The 18,978-nt window shown below is 38.0% G+C and overlaps 1 protein-coding gene across 2 annotated transcripts in view; it reads right to left on the bottom strand.

The window, feature by feature from the left end:
- Positions 1–856: 856 nt before the first annotated feature.
- LOC117316483 (MAM and LDL-receptor class A domain-containing protein 1-like) overlaps positions 857–18,978 on the bottom strand; it is a 70,493-nt gene continuing 52,371 nt past the window's right edge. Inside the window, exons 33-42 of one of the 2 annotated variants that reach the window (XM_033871091.1) lie at positions 17,807–17,898; positions 14,318–14,447; positions 13,250–13,422; positions 12,768–12,849; positions 9,784–9,900; positions 9,273–9,370; positions 6,572–6,704; positions 2,603–2,775; positions 1,772–1,850; positions 857–1,053 (exon numbers count right to left, since the gene is read on the bottom strand). In XM_033871091.1, coding sequence (XP_033726982.1) covers positions 1,049–1,053; positions 1,772–1,850; positions 2,603–2,775; positions 6,572–6,704; positions 9,273–9,370; positions 9,784–9,900; positions 12,768–12,849; positions 13,250–13,422; positions 14,318–14,447; positions 17,807–17,898 — 1,082 coding nt within the window. In that variant the 3' untranslated portion in view covers positions 857–1,048. The remainder of the gene's footprint in view (positions 1,054–1,771; positions 1,851–2,602; positions 2,776–6,571; positions 6,705–9,272; positions 9,371–9,783; positions 9,901–12,767; positions 12,850–13,249; positions 13,423–14,317; positions 14,448–17,806; positions 17,899–18,978) is intronic. The other variant, XM_033871090.1, reaches the window with a different exon arrangement.

The following is an 18,978-nucleotide window of genomic DNA, read 5'->3' on the forward strand; positions in this document are numbered from 1 at the left end:
CTGATGAGTTGACATTCAGATGGTGGAGCTGATGAGTTGACATTCAGATGGATGGAGCCGATTCCATCATTTAGATTGATTGAGCCGATCCATTTGTATACTTTTCGATTTCATCAAGTCGCACTGTTTTTTTTTCTGGTGTCATAGCTCAACTAGCTTCCTAACTAAATCTCATCTGTATCAGTACTAGTGCTTAACGAGGTACAATACAACTCTTACAAGCTTTACTCAAACATAGGTTTGATGTTCCATTGGAGATTTTATGAGTAGTATTTCAAATCCCATTAAAGTTCTCAAGTCCGACACTTAAAATCAAAATTTAAAGCAAAATCGCAGTACCTAGTTGCTTAATTTTTTTTTTTGAAAATGGCGGACAAGTTTTATCACAATGTCACAAGTCCAAGAAAACTTCCATTCAAAATTCAAAGCAAATGGTTAAGTTTACAGCCAATAGATACTTTGTTTTTCCTTGTTTCTAGTAAGGGCTATTCCAATAAAATATATACCCTACGGAAGAACTCCAGAAAACCATAAATTCTACACGTGGTGGTCGCTGAAGAAAAAATAGCACTATTTTGTGTACTTTAAGCCACTTTAAGTAGTCCTTGTTTGACCTGGAGTAGTCCTGTTGGGTAGATATTTTTCTAGAATATCCTTCAATAGTTTCTTTTATCTCTGGACTAATTTAAGATTCAAACAGTGATGGTGTCCTTTACTTGAAGTTCATGACCGATAGAAATCGAATGTTTCATGTTTTTCTGAATTAACAGTAAAGTGGTTGTGTGTGTATATCTCTGCTCAGCCAACAGCATATAAACCCAGTCATTATGATGAAACAAAAAACAAAGACCACATGTTAACAGAATAAAATTGACTTATCTTTACTTTACTTAAAATTCAGAACAATAATAAAACAGCGAATAACAAACCTGTTTCAATAACATTTTAAGGATTTATTAAAATTTCAAAACAGCACTGATATTTTATAGAGTATATAATTAACATTTCCATTTCCAGTCCATTCCCAAAATCGTCAAGAACAAGAGCATCAACCTGAAATGAATAAAAAAATAAATTTAGTGACCATGTTTACTATTTATTCAGCGGAAACAACATTTACATGTTCACATGTTTTTTCATCTACAGCCAGTAAATTTAACAAAATGTGAAGAAATCAAATAAATCTAGTCATCAAAACTTTTGTTATTGTTTACTTTATCAAACTGTCCTGAACCTAACTTTCTGAAATTTTACCTAAAGACCTTATTCAGTGTATACAATATGGTGATTTTATCCTTGAAATGCTTTTACTAAACCCGAAGGGAATCATGATTAACTTCAAACCAAGCGAGTCTAGTCTCCGATATCAGATTCCCTGCATCACCACCAGTTAAAATTCACGGCTACCTTACCGCTTCATACAGTTTCACAAAGTAGTATCTTAAAAGTCTAGACAATTTGATCAAGTTACTTCTGAATTTGCTACATGTTCAAAAACGAAGATCAGACCCTCGATCACCTAAATGGACTATCAACAAAATCGCATTTTCAAACACATCTCAAAGATTGTACTTATACTTCTATATAAGAAAAGATTCAAATTACCACAAGTGAAATTCTTCTTAAAAATTTATACTCATCTTTTTAAACATACTGTGACGGGCATATAAAAACACTACAGGCTATATATTACACTAGTGACATATATGCAACAATATATTACACGCCAAATTCACTGAAAGCAGGCCTATCGTGTGATAAATATACTTACAAAGTCCTGGGCTAAGTTCTATATCATCCACAGCAATATCTGAACTCCATCCATTTCCACGTACACCCTCCATTGCGACCTGTATAATTATGAATCAAGATTACATTGTCTTTAAAAACACTCCTTTCCCAGAAGCCTCAAACTCTGTATTTACTGATCTTTAAATCTCCACATCAAAAGTCACTTGCTTCACACAGAAATTGATCCTTATCATGGAAATGAGCCACTTTGGTGAGCAAATCATTAAGAACTCCATGTGACCTCAAAGTTGAGGAAGTTGTTAGACTAGCTGTTGTTAAAATCAACTACAGTTCTCTAATTACCTACTGTTAAATGTTTATTTAAACCAGTAGTTTCATGATCAGTTGCTTTCATTTAATTCAAACAAACTTTGCTTCATGTTTTATAGAAAATTGACTTTGACCCTGATCAGTTAAAACTTTACCATTTCTACCAATTTAATTTGAAAATGTCGAAAATATTTATTAATTAAGGAATACAAAACGTATTGGCTGGATTCTAACAAAATACAATTTAAACAAGTGTTAATTGTAAAGGGGCCCATTACAGAAGACCCCATTTATGCAAAATCTGTTTCCCTTCCCCCGAGAAGCTTTCTGACAAAATTTGGTTCAAATCCATTCTCTTTTTGACTAGTAGCGATTTAAAGCAAATGTTGACGGACGGGGAGGAAACCTATTGGTCGCTCTGGTTTCACATGTAGGGGACTTATAAACGTTGGGAATGGGGCCTAATGTTCAACCGAAGTAAATTGGCTGGAAAAATACTACTGCTGAGCTAATATCAGCTTCACTATCAATTAAAGCTTACCACAAGATCAGAGACACTTGACAAGTCAACTTGAGCGTACTGCCAATCATCTCCCTGTACGCCAGACTTGGACCAGACCTGGGTTTCCTGTCCTCTGTTACCAGCAAGCACCATCAGAGTCCCCATATTGCTTCCCTTCATATGGTAGTAGAAGCGCAGACAACGGTCCATGGCTGGAAAAAATATCAAGAGATGTTTAGTGATTCTGCATCATGAAATCATGTTAACTCAATAAATTGACCTTTAAAATTTGTATATCTTGACGTATAGCACCATACCCACCATTACCGGGGGGTATTCAATAGGCCAAGAGGGTTAACTCAAGTGGTAGTCTCATTACTGGAAAAATGACTTAAAGGAAGGGTTCTTAGTACTTCTACTGAACAATATATATGGGTGGGCTTACTACACATATACATGGCCCTTATAGAATACTATCCAAGGATACGTGTACATGGCCGTTATAGAATACTATCCAAAGATACATGTACATGGCCGTTATAGAATACTATCCAAAGATACATGTACATGGCCGTTATAGAATACTATCCAAAGATACATGTACATGGCCGTTATAGAATACTATCCAAAGATACATGTACATGGCCGTTATAGAATACCATCCAAAGATACATGTACATGGCCGTTATAGAATACTATCCAAGGATACATGTACATGGACGTTATAGAATACTATCCAAAGATACACGTACATGGCCGTTATAGAATACCATCCAAAGATACATGTACATGGCCGTTATAGAATACTATCCAAGGATACATGTACATGGCCGTTATAGAATACTATCCAAGGATACATGTACATGGCCGTTATAGAATACTATCCAAAGATACATGTACATGGCCGTTATAGAATACCATCCAAAGATACATGTACATGGCCGTTATAGAATACTATCCAAGGATACGTGTACATGGCCGTTATAGAATACTATCCAAGGATACACATACATAACCACATACTCCACAACCACCTGCCAACTTTGAAATTTCATGGGAAAGATTTTAGTGTTTAATATTGAAAGTCTGAGAAATTACCATTAATAGATTTGCTTTTGACATGTACACTTTAATTTGCCATTTTTGGTGGACTAATTGGATTTTTGAAATTATACTTAATACACTTTATCTAGTTCACCCTACCTCATATCAAATTGTCCAGGGATTCATAAAATATTCTCTACACAAGCTTTCTAATCTAAAAGTGGTCAACAACTGCCTTTTAATACTACATACAGCCCCGTCCCATAGACAATGAATACTACATACAGCCCCTCCCATATAGACAATACTACATACAGCCCCCACCCATATAGACAATGAATACTACATACAGCCCCCTCCCATATAGACAATACTACATACAGCCCCCTCCCATATAGACAATACTACATACAGCCCCTCCCATATAGACAATACTACATACAACCCTCTCCCATATAGACAATGAATACTACATACAGCCCCCTCCCATATAGACAATACTACATACAGCCCCCTCCCATATAGACAATACTACATACAGCCCCTCCCATATAGACAATACTACATACAGCCCCCTCCCACATAGACAATGAATACTACATACAGCCCACTCTCATAGACAATACTACATACAGCCCACTCTCATATAGACAATACTACATACAACCCCCTCCCATATAGACAATACTACATACAACCCCCTCCCATATAGACAATACTACATACAGCCCCCTCCCATATAGACAATGAATACTACATACAGCCCCCTCCCATATAGACAATACTACATACAACCCCCTCCCATATAGACAATACTACATACAGCCCCCTCCCATATAGACAATACTACATACAGCCCCTCCCATATAGACAATACTACATACAGCCCCCTCCCATATAGACAATGAATACTACATACAGCCCCCTCCCATATAGACAATACTACATACAGCCCCCTCCCATATAGACAATACTACATACAGCCCCCTCCCATATAGACAATACTACATACAGCCCCCTCCCATATAGACAATGAATACTACATACAGCCCCCTCCAATATAGACAATACTACATACAACCCCCTCCCATATAGACAATACTACATACAGCCCCCTCCCATATAGACAATACTACATACAACCCCCTCCCATATAGACAATACTACATACAGCCCCCTCCCACATAGACAATACAACATACAGCCCACTCTCATATTGACAATACTACATACAACCCCCTCCCATATAGACAATGAATAATACATACAGCCCCCTCCCATATAGACAATGAATACTACATACAGCCCCCTCCCATATAGACAATACTACATACACCCCCTCCCATATAGACAATGAATACTACATACAACCCCCTCCCATATAGACAATACTACATACAGCCCCCTCCCATATAGACAATACTACATACAACCCCCTCCCATATAGACAATACTACATACAACCCCCTCCCATATAGACAATACTACATACACCCCCTCCAATATAGACAATACTACATACAGCCCCCTCCCATATAGACAATACTACATACAACCCCCTCCCATATAGACAATACTACATACACCCCCCTCCAATATAGACAATACTACATACAGCCCCCTCCCATATAGACAATACTACATACAACCCCCTCCCATATAGACAATGAATACTACATACAGCCCACTCTCATAGACAATACTACATACAGCCCCCTCCCATATAGACAATACTACATACAACCCCCTCCCATATAGACAATACTACATACAGCCCCCTCCCACATAGACAATGAATACTACATACAGCCCACTCTCATAGACAATACTACATACAGCCCCCTCCCATATAGACAATACTACATACAACCCCCTCCAATATAGACAATACTACATACAGCCCCCTCCCATATAGACAATGAATACTACATACAGCCCCCTCCCATATAGACAATACTACATACAACCCCCTCCCATATAGACAATACTACATACACCCCCTCCAATATAGACAATACTACATACAGCCCCCTCCCATATAGACAATACTACATACAACCCCCTCCCATATAGACAATACTACATACACCCCCCTCCAATATAGACAATACTACATACAGCCCCCTCCCATATAGACAATACTACATACAACCCCCCTCCCATATAGACAATGAATACTACATACAGCCCACTCTCATAGACAATACTACATACAGCCCCCTCCCATATAGACAATACTACATACAACCCCCTCCCATATAGACAATACTACATACAGCCCCCTCCCACATAGACAATGAATACTACATACAGCCCACTCTCATAGACAATACTACATACAGCCCACTCTCATATAGACAATACTACATACAACCCCCTCCCATATAGACAATACTACATACAACCCCTCCCATATAGACAATGAATACTACATACAGCCCCCTCCCATATAGACAATGAATACTACATACAGCCCCCTCCCGTATAAACAATACTACATACACCCCCTCCCATATAGACAATACTACATACAGCCCCCTCCCATATAGACAATGAATACTACATACAGCCCCCTCCCATATAGACAATACTACATACAACCCCCTCCAATATAGACAATACTACATACAGCCCCCTCCCATATAGACAATGAATACTACATACAGCCCCCTCCCATATAGACAATACTACATACAACCCCCTCCCATATAGACAATACTACATACACCCCCCTCCAATATAGACAATACTACATACAGCCCCCTCCCATATAGACAATGAATACTACATATACCCCTGCTACACTCTTCGAAGGGGTGGGGATATAAAGTTTGAGAGTTCTCCTCCAAACCACAGATGGTTGCTAGTATATTGACGGCCTACTTCTGCCTAATATTGTCTAATTTCACTGGCTTTATATAAGTTGTAAGTGTGCTCTCAAAAAAAAACAATTTAAATATTTACGTTGAAAAGTCTGCTGTTCAGTGCTGAAGATGGCATTATCCCCTGGTTGTCTAGGAGACGAAGCTTCAATATATGCATATTTCAATCCAGTGTGTGCGTCATCTGGTCCAGTGTTTGAGCTAGGAGTACCCCCCTGTAAAAACAAATATCACAAGAATTATAGTTATATGCCTCGCCTGTCCCGGTGCAGCATGGTATTTTGAATCATGGTGAAATGACCCCTGGGTCAAAACACCATTATATGTAAAATAACCCCCTCCCCCCTAAAAACCACAAACATCACCATAACTTTTTTTTTTAATATTATTTAAGATATTTTTTATTAAAACTTTGTTGAATCAGAAAAGTGATTTTGATGCGAGTCATGTAAGGAGGAGGAAAGAGGGGGGAGTCACTTTAAAGTGACCCCCTGCCCCCTCATTTTACCATAATGGAATTTTGACCCTTTCAATTTACCATAGGGGTCGAAATACCATACTACACCAGCATGTCAATCTAGTATGTTTTAAGCAAATTCCAAAATTCACTAAAACTTCAGTATTTTTTCCCAAAATGCATAAAAAATCCTCCATGATTATTATAGATATTTTAACATATTGATAAATTGCAAAACAAATGCCACATTTTACAGAATCAATTCTCAATATTTCCATTTGCTTCTCATCGTCACTATATAATAACCTTACTGAACAAATGTTATCAGACCACAATTCACTCATAATTCTCACTGATGTAGTGATATAAAGAACAATGTTTGTGATGTTGTCACAGAATGACACTTTAATCTTGCATCACTATATTAATGTATATGACGTCACAAAAATTGCTGCAATATATTGATTAAAATGTTGAAATTAAATTGAGCAGTTTGGTTATTTCCACAAACTATATTTTTTGGCGGGAAAAGTCGCCTATAGTCGTCACGTTACAATGTGAGAACAGGTCCCATTGACAGCATGAAATTTAACTTCGGGATGCGATATCACTATTACAGGTTCGACAAACTTAAATATAGTTATATCAACCTGCCTTCTTTGGAAAGGTCTGGTTCTATAATCCTCACAGGAGACAAACTTATCATAAAGAATGTTGTTTGATTTGTCTGCGATCCTCTGAGAATTATAGAGCCACATATAGAACATTCCAAGGAGTTTAATCACCTCAATGTAATTTCTAATAAAAATTGATCTTTCTGAAAAAGAGAACATACAGATTCATTATAGATTTCATTCCAATTTGGCAATAAACTGATATTTAAATCAACTGGTGAAGCAATAAGGATTCAGGAAGCAATAAAGATTTTATATCAATTTCTCAAAATCAAAGGTTTTTAATGTGAAATTACGGCAAAAAATTAAAGTGTAAACTGTAGGGTATGATGAACTCTTACTAAAGGTAACTATATTCCTGGTTTAGTTGATATTCTGTAAATTAAGGGTGTGTGGAGATGTCCATTTTATCATCTTCATGAAAGTATACACCAAGATTGGATAAAGTTGGACACTTTTTGAGCAACAGATCGAAAAGCAAAGCTTTAAAGTGAAATATTGATGAAGACGCTTCCGCCAGCGGAAAAGTAATATCATAGTCTTGCTTCGCGACTTCGCTACAGGAGACAAAAATAATGTCAACAGGACTTATTTGAGGATAAATATGTTACTAAACTTTGACACTAAGGAAGGGGGCTTATTTAAGGATAGATATGGTACTAAACTTTTACACTAAGGAAGGGGGTCTATTTAAGGATAGATATGGTACTAAACCAAGACACTATGGAAGGGGGCTTATTTAAGGATAGATATGGTACTAAACTTTTACACTAAGGAGGCTTACTTAAGGATAGATATGGTACTAAACTTTGACACTAAGAAGGAGGCTTACTTAAGGATAGATATGGTACTAAACTTTGACACTATGGAAGGAGGCTTACTTAAGGATAGATATGGTACTAAACTTTTACACTAAGAAGGGGGCTTATTTAAGGATAGATATGGTACTAAACTTTGACACTATGGAAGTGGCCTATTTGAGAATAAATAAAGTAATGAGTTGAAGTCATTAATTCCTCAAAACTTAAGTTTTGGGAACTTAAATACATCAAGGGTCGACAACACTAGCTCTCCCTCTTCTTCTAAGAGATGAGCTAAAAAATGGTATTCTACAGATGAGGTGCCATTTTTATCAACCTGTCAGGTAGATCAAATTGGTGACTTTCCAATGCCGCAACGAAAATGGAAGTACAGTATATACAAATTACTTATCGGACACCTTGTCCACCTCACCGAAGAGTTATGCATCAAGCATAAAAATTTTGTAGAAAAATTATTCAGAATACTCTGTGATAAAGTAGGTCATTGTCAATGATTTTATGCTTTTTCTATAACTTATTATCTTAAACAGACGTCTCCAATCATATAACAAAATACATCATGAAATTACAAATACTTGACTGAGGAGAAAGTGTGTTTGGTTTATTTGAAGAAATTATTTGGTCCTATGCTGATTTCATTGGGTACTGTTGTAGAAATATGCAACAGTAGATTCCCCGTGTAGTTCAGAATGATTTAATCCCGCTGAGTTTGGCTACAGGTGCTGAATCACAACATCTAATTTTTTTGAACAAATTTTTAACATTCAAACTACTTCCACAACATCTTAAACCCAAAAAACACCTCTGTGCAAAAATCACTCATAAACTTACAGTTTGGATACTCCAATCAAAGGCATCCATTCCAGCGTTGACTTGCTCCATGAAACAGAGGGCTCCAATTTCAAATGTACAAGTCAGTGGTATAGTCCCTGAGGAAAAATAACACCAGATTATTTTACTCTGGCTTTACAGGCAAGGTTCTCTTTGACTTAGTACTAGTAATGATTTTGCTATTTTTTCCTACTTGCCTAAGAAAAGATCATTTACTACTAAAAATTTTTATCTTTCTGTAGTTAATTGTAAAAACAAAGGATTGTTTAAAAACTATTGATAAAAAAATCTATTTTTAATATCTTGCTATATTATGTAAATAAAAAATAATTACCATCTTGCTGTAGACATAAAATTTAAGATAAGGGTAACTTATTGACAATGTTAAATTAATCTTTCTGGTCAAATTCATCAAGCTAAGTGGCAGATTCTTAATTAGTACCCTTACTTATCAAATTAGTTTAACAAGTCTTTTTGGAAGACAAACAATCAAGTTTGCCACTATATTTACCATCAGTGTTCTCACAAACTTGACCAGTGTATCCTGAATCACAGCTACAAGTAAATCCAAGGGTATTGTCTGAAGCAGTACAAGTTCCACCATTCCTGCAAGGCATCCCAAGGCATCCTGCCAAAAAGATTAATCGTTAATATCCATTTCTGCATTTTAAACAGGACAGACGTCGGTACTAAACCCGTCTCACATTAACAGAACAGACCGTCCTTACTAACCCCGTCTCACATTAACAGGACAGAACGTCGGTACTAAACCCATCTCACATTAACAGGACAGACCGTCTGTACTAAACCCGTCTCACATTAACAGGACAGACCGCCGGTACTAAACCCATCTCACATTAACAGGACAGGCCGTCGGTACTAAACCCGTCTCACATTAACAGAACAGACCGTCGGTACTAAACCCTGTCTCACATTAACAGACTGTCTGTACTAAACCCGTCTCACATTAACAGGACAGGCCGTCGGTACTAACCCGTCTCACATTAACAGAACGTCGGTACTAAACCCATCTCACATTAACAGGACAGAACGTCGGTACTAAACCCGTCTCACATTAACAGGACAGGCCGTCGGTACTAAACCCGTCTCACATTAACAGGACAGGCCGTCGGTACTAAACCCGTCTCACATTAACAGAACGTCGGTACTAAACCCATCTCACATTAACAGAATAGACCGTCGGTACTAAACCCGTCTCACATTAACAGAACAGACCGTCGGTACTAAACCCGTCTCACAATAACAGACTGTCTGTACTAAACCCGTCTCACATTAACAGGACAGGCCGTCGGTACTAACCCGTCTCACATTAACAGAACGTCGGTACTAAACCCATCTCACATTAACAGGACAGAACGTCGGTACTAAACCCGTCTCACATTAACAGGACAGGCCGTCGGTACTAAACCCGTCTCACATTAACAGGACAGGCCGTCGGTACTAAACCCGTCTCACATTAACAGAACGTCGGCACTAAACCCATCTCACATTAACAGAATAGACCGTCGGTACTAAACCCTGTCTCACATTAACAGAACAGACCGTCAGTACTAAACCCGTCTCACAATAACAGGACAGACCGTCTGTACTAAACCTGCTCACATTAACAGACCGTTGGTACTAAACCCGTCTCACATTAACAGGACAGACCGTCCGTACTAAACCCGTCTCACATTAACAGGACAGACCGTCTGTACTAAACCCGTCTCACATTAACAGAACAGACCGTCGGTACTAAACCCGTCTCACATTAACAGGACAGACCGTCGGTACTAAACCCGTCTCACATTAACAGAACAGACCGTCGGTACTAAACCCATCTCGCATTAACAGGACAGGCTGTCCGTACTAACCCCATCTCGCATTAACAGGACAGACCGTCGGTACTAAACCCGTCTCACATTAACAGGAGAGACCGTCTGTACTAACCCATCTCACAATAACAAGACAGACCGTCCGTACTAAACCCGTCTCACATTAACAGGACAGAACGTCGGTACTAAACCCGTCTCACATTAACAGACCGTCGGTACTAAACCCGTCTCACATTAACAGACCGTCGGTACTAAACCCATCTCACAGTAACAGGACAGAACGTCGGTACTAAACCCATCTCACATTAATAGGACAGAACGTCCTTACTAAACCCGTCTCACATTAACAGAACAGACCGTCCGTACTAAACCCATCTCGCATTAACAGGACAGGCTGTCCGTACTAACCCCATCTCACATTAACAGGACAGGCCATCGGTACTAAACCCGTCTCACATTAACGGGAGAGACCGTCTGTACTAACCCATCTCGCATTAACAGGACAGACCGTCCGTACTAAACCCATCTCACAATAACAAGACAGACCGTCTGTACTAAACCCATCTCACAATAACAAGACAGACCGTCCGTACTAAACCCGTCTCACATTAACAGGACAGAACGTCGGTACTAAACCCGTCTCACATTAACAGACCGTCGGTACTAAACCCGTCTCACATTAACAGACCGTCGGTACTAAACCCATCTCACAGTAACAGGAAAGAACGTCGGTACTAAACCCATCTCACATTAACAGGACAGAACGTCGGTACTAAACCCGTCTCACATTAACAGACCGTCGGTACTAAACCCGTCTCGCATTAACAGAACAGACCGTCGGTACTAAACCCGTCTCACATTAACAGGACAGAACGTCGGTACTAAACCCGTCTCACATTAACAGGACAGAAAGTCGGTACTAAACCCATCTCACATTAACAGGACAGACAGTCCGTACTAAACCCGTCTCACATTAACAGAACGTCGGTACTAAACCCGTCTCACATTAACAGAACAGACCGTTCGTACTAACCCCATCTCACATTAACAGGACAGGCCGTCCGTACTAACCCCATCTCACATTAAATGGAGAGGACGTCCGTACTAAACCCGTCTCACATTAAATGGAGAGGACATAGCCTAAGCGTGTGGCCGACAGCTATTAAAATGCTATACTATGACAACAGTTGTTAGTTATCTGTAAACATGTAGACCTTTCACTTAAATGTCTAATGGATGTTCCAACTTTGGTTTAGTAACTATCCAATGCAGGCATGTTTACTAATGTACAGTGAATTTCAGCCACTGTTAAATTCAAAACTAACATACAGTATTATCTTTAATGAATGCAGGCAAGATGAGTCAATATTAATAATTAAAAATCTACATTAAGTTTATATATAATTTTCAAAGTTTTAGTGAAAGCTGAGGATATTGTTGACTTAAAACCATTTCCTAAATTTGTCTTCTATTAAATCCCTAGAAACTGATCTATAGCATTCAAATTTTGGATACATATTCTAGATTCCGTACCCCCATGAAGTAAAAGAAACTTTCTACCGTTTTGGAGGTAAAAATCACTACTTTTCAGAAGTGTTATAGAATATACTGAATGTTATTCTTGTCCTTCCGGTAGCAGACTAGCAGTTTACATCCTTACCACATTTTCCCGTTTTTAATTCCACATCATCAATTGCGATGTCACCCCTAAAGCCATTTCCTCGCACTCCTGTGATGTAAATCTACAACAGTAGAAATGATGCATCAACAAAGTCCATCAGTCTCCTATATACCGTAATTTCCTGCGAACTGCCCAAAAAATATATAAAACCATTTTTTGCTTTTCAGACGCTGTAGCTGCGGGCCACCAGCTAGTAGACTATCCGTTGATTGTTTTTGTACACGGAAAAAGTCCAATATGTTATTCCATTAATCAAAGCAATGGCAACGGATTATCGCTGCCTTTTAGTTTAAATTAAGAGAGCTGAATAGATTAAATGTATAACAAGGCTGGCTAATAATCATGATTATGACCAAGATGGCAGCCCTCAGACCGTCTTGGTATTCATGCATGTTGTGAAAGGATACCAGGGAAGGCAGGTACTTGAGGAACTATTTTCCAATAATGAAACGTGCCATTACCTGACCATTGTTCATAGCTGGGATTTGGACAGCAGCAGTCTGCCAAAAGTCTCCTTGGTTTCCAGACATTGTCCATGTATTCAGTAATTGTTGGGCGTCGGAGTGATAAACTTCTAGAGAACCGATATTACTTCCGTACATGTGATAGGCAAAGGACAGACAACGTTGAGCAGCTGAAATAAAAATTCCAAATGTTAACATACAATCAAAATCACTTTTACAGACTATTGTTTTCAAAAACTTCAGAGTGATCCCATGGTTGTTAGGGATGGGATTAATAGAATCTTTCACCCCCTTGAGGGCGAGACAGCGGAATCTCAACTGGAAGGGAAGATTCTTAAGTTGCCAAACACGAAGCTTGCCGAGTGCTTGGCAGCTTAATTATCGCCCCGAGGGTCGAGATTCCCCTGTCTCACTTCCATGGAGGTGAATGATTATTTTTCTCTTACCCTGTTTACCCTCTTATGTATCTAATATTGATGTTACATCAATCCAAGGAAATGTTGACGTGATTTGATTGAATTGTCGACATGACATCATTGTACTTTTGCCGTGACGTCATGGTATTGTTGAGGTGACAAAATATAATTGCTGAGAACGTGAAAAGAGCATGTGCAGCTTGTCTTTTCCTTAGGGTGAGATAACTGCAGATATCCCTGTCCAGGGTAAGCGAAAAAATCAATCTTGTACAGGGTAATGAAAGACATCCGACAGCACTACGACACTACTCACAAAAGTGAAACAATGTTGCCAATTAATAACATCAATATTGACGCACGAGACATTGATGATGATGCAATATAAAGGTTTTTCAATACCTTACAATCTTACTTTTTACAAAAAAATATCAAACTTGGGCCTATTCCACGGACAGAGATATCGCGACCTTTGTGTAAGTCCGGCAGGGTATCCATTATATTACCATAAATTACTATGCCTTTCAACACTTGCACCAACAACTGAACATTTGAAAAACCAACACCGACGCTGGAATGACAACATAAGCTTTCCCTCTTCTCCGAAGAGACGAGCTAAAAATGGATCGATAATCTTGTACTATCAACTTACAATTGGCGCCCAAATCTGCGTATAAATCTGCAAAATCATACTGAGTTCTAGGATTTGAAGCTTCAATAAAAGCGTATTTGTTTCCATCAAAGGCAGCTGATGGCCCAGTATTGCTGCTAGGGGTACTTCCCTGTAACAAATGTAGTACATAATATCAAAACAAAACTTTTACCGTTAAGATATGGAGAAGCTGATTTAGACCTCGACTCATTTTATTTTCATCGATTCATAATGTCTAAATAAAAATAGCTTGGTTTGGTTTATTTTGTTTAACGTCCTATTAACAGCCAGGGTCATTTAAGGACGTGCCAGGTTTTGGAGGTGGAGAAAAGCCAGAGTAACCGGAGAAAAACCACCGGCCTACAGTCAGTACCTGGCAACTGCCCCACGTAGGTTTCAAACTCGCAACCCAGAGGTGGAGCGCTAGTGATAAAGTGTTGGGACACCTTAACCACTTTGCCACCGCTGCCCCCAAACAAAAATGGCTTGTAACAATATCTAAATATTTGGTTTGACCCGTGACCTTGATTTTCACAATTGAATTTACTAATTAATTATAGATAAATTTTGACCTTGGGTTTTAAATCAAGTTAGAAATCTTCATTCATCAGGCACTTCCTCATTGATTCTGGTCAAATCCTTTTGCTTCATAATATCAAATGTTTTACCAGTAAAATATTTATAATTGAATTTACCTCTGACCTGCTGACCTTCTCATTATAATTGTCATCTTTTGTTCATAAAACAAATATTTGGTAAAAACATTTTACTACAAATTTCGAAAAGAACGATAAGATCAGTGACCTAGTATCAAAATAGTGTTTGTGTGCTATAAAATAATGTCTCAAAGTTCATCAACAGATCTGTTACAGTTCAATACCATATTACCACAAGAAGACTGAAAAGATTGTACAGTAAATATTGCACTTATCTGACATTTGACCTGGAGGTCAATGTCATAGTGAAGGAAACTGTCAGATAGTACAAAAGTTAGAACCTGGACAAGTTTGCATTTGAAGCAGAACAAGAGAAAACTAGAACTGTTGCCAGGATGGCTGACTAATACCCCCACAATCTGCACGAGTCAATGGTGAATTGGAACTCTTAATTAGAGGCTAACTAAGATAACCCAGTAATATAGTGACCAGTTGCCATAGCAACCATAATTTTTAGAAAAAGAAAGTGGCATGCACATCTAAACATGGTCCTCTATATTTGTGTGAAGTTTCATTGAAATTGGCCCTTCGGTTTAGGAGGAGTTGTCTGGACGAAACGTGTCTACAGACAGACGGACGGACAGACAACCCGATTTCCAGTACACCCCCTAACTTCATTGCGGGGGTATAAATAGATTAAGTACCAATATGTCTAATGATAATGATTAATGCAGACAATTTATATATCAATAGGACATTTTCTTTAATTTGAAGTCCACTTCTTTTCTGGGAATAATCTTTTCTGATAACAATTAATGAAGAGCAAGGAAAAATATGAAATTCTTTTATTTGCAATTGTTGGAACTACCTTCACTGTATTGTCTTGTTTTTATTACATTGTTTTTTTAAAGGGGCTTTCCTTCGTTCGGACAACAGAAATATGCACAATTTCTATTAATGAGATATATGTCCGAGCAATGATTATACAAGTCTTTTTGCCTACAAGTAATGATATAAAACACCTAAATGTACAGGAAAAGTGCATATCGTATACAAATACAGTACGTCTTTGCTGTAAATAGATACTCCGGGTTGAATTAAGAATTTTCAGGACTTCATGCATACTCAAAGTAACTTTGGTTTATCTCGAGTAAAACTACCGCATTAATGTAACAAGAGGCCCATGGGGCCTGTATCGCTCACCTGGTTGGATTTGACCAAATGTTCAATTTGTTAATACATATACAAAAATGTACTCTCTGAAAGACCATATGGATTATTTTTACACCATAATGGTGTTTAAAGAAACTAAGTCCCTTAGGGTGGGGAAAACCCTTTGGCCTATTTTTACATAAGAATTGTGTTTATCCCTTAATGCCCAGCGATACTATACATAGTTATGGGATTGAGGGTCACAGTAACCATTTATGCAAAATCTGTTCCCCCATCACCACGGATGTTTCTGACCAAATTGGGTTCAAATCCATTTAAAACTCAAATCTCTATTTCCCCTATTTGGCCCCTCCCTTCAGGCCCCTTGGGATCAATATTTATATAAACTCTCTTTCCCCCTTCCCCTAAGGATATTCCAGACCAAATTTGGTTCAAATCCATTCATAACTATGAAAAATAGCGATTTAAAGGATAAACCCCTATTTGGCCCCGCCCCTCAGGCCCCTGAGGGTACAGAGTAAAAATTTATCCAAACTCGGTTCCCCTTCTCCCAAGGATGTCCTTGACCAAATTTGGTTAAAACTTTATGGCAAATAGCAATTTAAAGACTAATCTCTATTTCCCCTATTAGGCCCCGCCCCTCAGGCCCCTCAATATTTATACAAACTCTTTCCCCCCTTCCTCTCTGGATGTTCCTGACCAAATTTAGTTAAAATCCATTGGTAACTTAATAATTAATAGCGATTTAAAGGATTAACCCCTAATTTCCCTATCGGACCCCACTCCTCATGATCAGTCCCCTGGGGATTCAGAGTAAAAATTTATACCAACTCGGTTCCCCTTCTCCAATGAATATTCCTGACCATATTTGGTTAAAATCCATTTAAAAGCTTTATGACTAGTAGCAATTAAAAGACTAATCTCTATTTCCCCTACTTGGCGCCGCCCCTTAGGCCCCTAGGGGTACAGAGTAAAAATTCATATAAACTCTGTTCCCCCTCCCCTCAAGGATGTTCCTGACCAAATTTGGTGAAAAGCTATTCAATACTTTAGGACTAGTAGCGATTTAAAGGAGTAACCCTATTTCCCCTATTTGCCCTATTTGGCCCCGCCCCTCAGGCCCCTGGGGGTTCAAAGTAAAAATTTATACAAACTATGTTCCCCTTCTGCCAAGAATGTTCCTGACCAAATTTCGTTCAAATTCATTCATAACTTTATGACAAGTAGCGATTTAAAGGAGTAACCCTATTTCCCCTATTTGGCCCCGCCCCTCAGGCCCCTGGGGGTTCAGAGTAAAAATTTATACAAACTCTGTTTCCTTTCTGCCAAGGATGTTACTGACCAAATTTGGTTCAAATTCATTCATAACTTTATGACTAGTAGCGATTTAAAGGAGTAACCCTATTTCCCCTATTTGGCCCCGCCCCTCAGGCCCCTGGGGGTTCAAAGTAGCCAGGGCCAGGTGAGCTAAAAATTATAACTTTATCTGTTCCAGTAAGTTTACTTTCGAAGACCTAAACTTTATTCCAACGAAGGAATGCCCTTTTAATGGAATATTACCTCCATGTTATAAGGAGAGTGGATGTTTTGATAGTGACATGTATGGTATCTAGTTATTACTGTGGGAGATATAGGTCTAAAGTCCACCCAACATACCTACCTGTACAATAGTCCAATCAAAGTTGTCATTAAGCTCTTGTATTAGGAAGCAGGCTTCATTGTCCTCAAAGGAACATGCACTGTAGGTTCCATCTGATGGAAATGATAAAGGAATAAAAATCAAGCAAGCAAATTTTGCCAAAATTCATTTAAGACACTATCCCTGATGCTGTAATAATTTACTAGATTAGGTCAAATCATCCCAAAGAGCAATACTGTGATCCGACCTATTTAAGAATGCAATTAGAATTTACGTATTTCACAGCTAGGTGATAAGAATTCATTAAATTAAGTCGCCCAGAAAATACTTGTTTTATAGTATACCATGATGTAAGCATCAAGTTATGAAATCATATCTAGGGAGTTTATCGTAGCCCAAAAACCATGGCTTAATATCAATTAAGTCAGAATTTTGTTTTTCTAATTTTTTTGAATAACACTGAATTAATGTCCTCCTACAACCCTAACGCTTGCACCAAAAACTTAACATTTGAAAAACCAACGCCGGAGTGACAACATAAGCTCTCACAAGCTAAAAATGCAAATTGTTTTTTTTTAGTTATTTCTGAATGAAATATGGATTAATATAAAAGTTTAAAAAAAAACTTGCTTGCACAACATCAGGACCCTTCACCTCTTAAAATCTCTAAATGAAATTTCCGACAAAAAAAAACAAAATTCCGCTTTCGCTTTTATTTTTCCAATTTCCCAGAGAACAACCTATTAATTTGGTGTGGCCTTAATAAATATAAAAAATGATAATAAATAATATGATATCTTACATAAATAAATATAAAAAATGATAATAAATAATACGATATCATACATAACTCAAAATCCCAAAACTGAGCGCTTCTGTTTTAACATACTATTTAACGAAGTCTTGGACTAACCTCCGATAACTTGAATACCTCATATTCCTCCATTTACTATTGACATGGTTCCTAGGAATTTGAGATAGCAGGGTTTTACTTTAGTTTTCATGCATGAATTAAATCAGAGTGAAATGACGTACATGCTGTCTTACGATTAATTTAGGGACCCAATCTTATTTCGGACATATGTTAAAATCATCCCAAGAAATGAAACTAATTACAGTACTGTAACTGTATGCAATTCCTTATAGAGTGGTATATTTTCAGTATTATAATTCCAAGCATGTTTAGTCAATTC

The sequence above is a fragment of the Pecten maximus genome, chromosome 18 (genome assembly GCF_902652985.1).
Source record: "Pecten maximus chromosome 18, xPecMax1.1, whole genome shotgun sequence".
NCBI classification, from domain to species: Eukaryota; Metazoa; Mollusca; class Bivalvia; order Pectinida; family Pectinidae; genus Pecten; species Pecten maximus.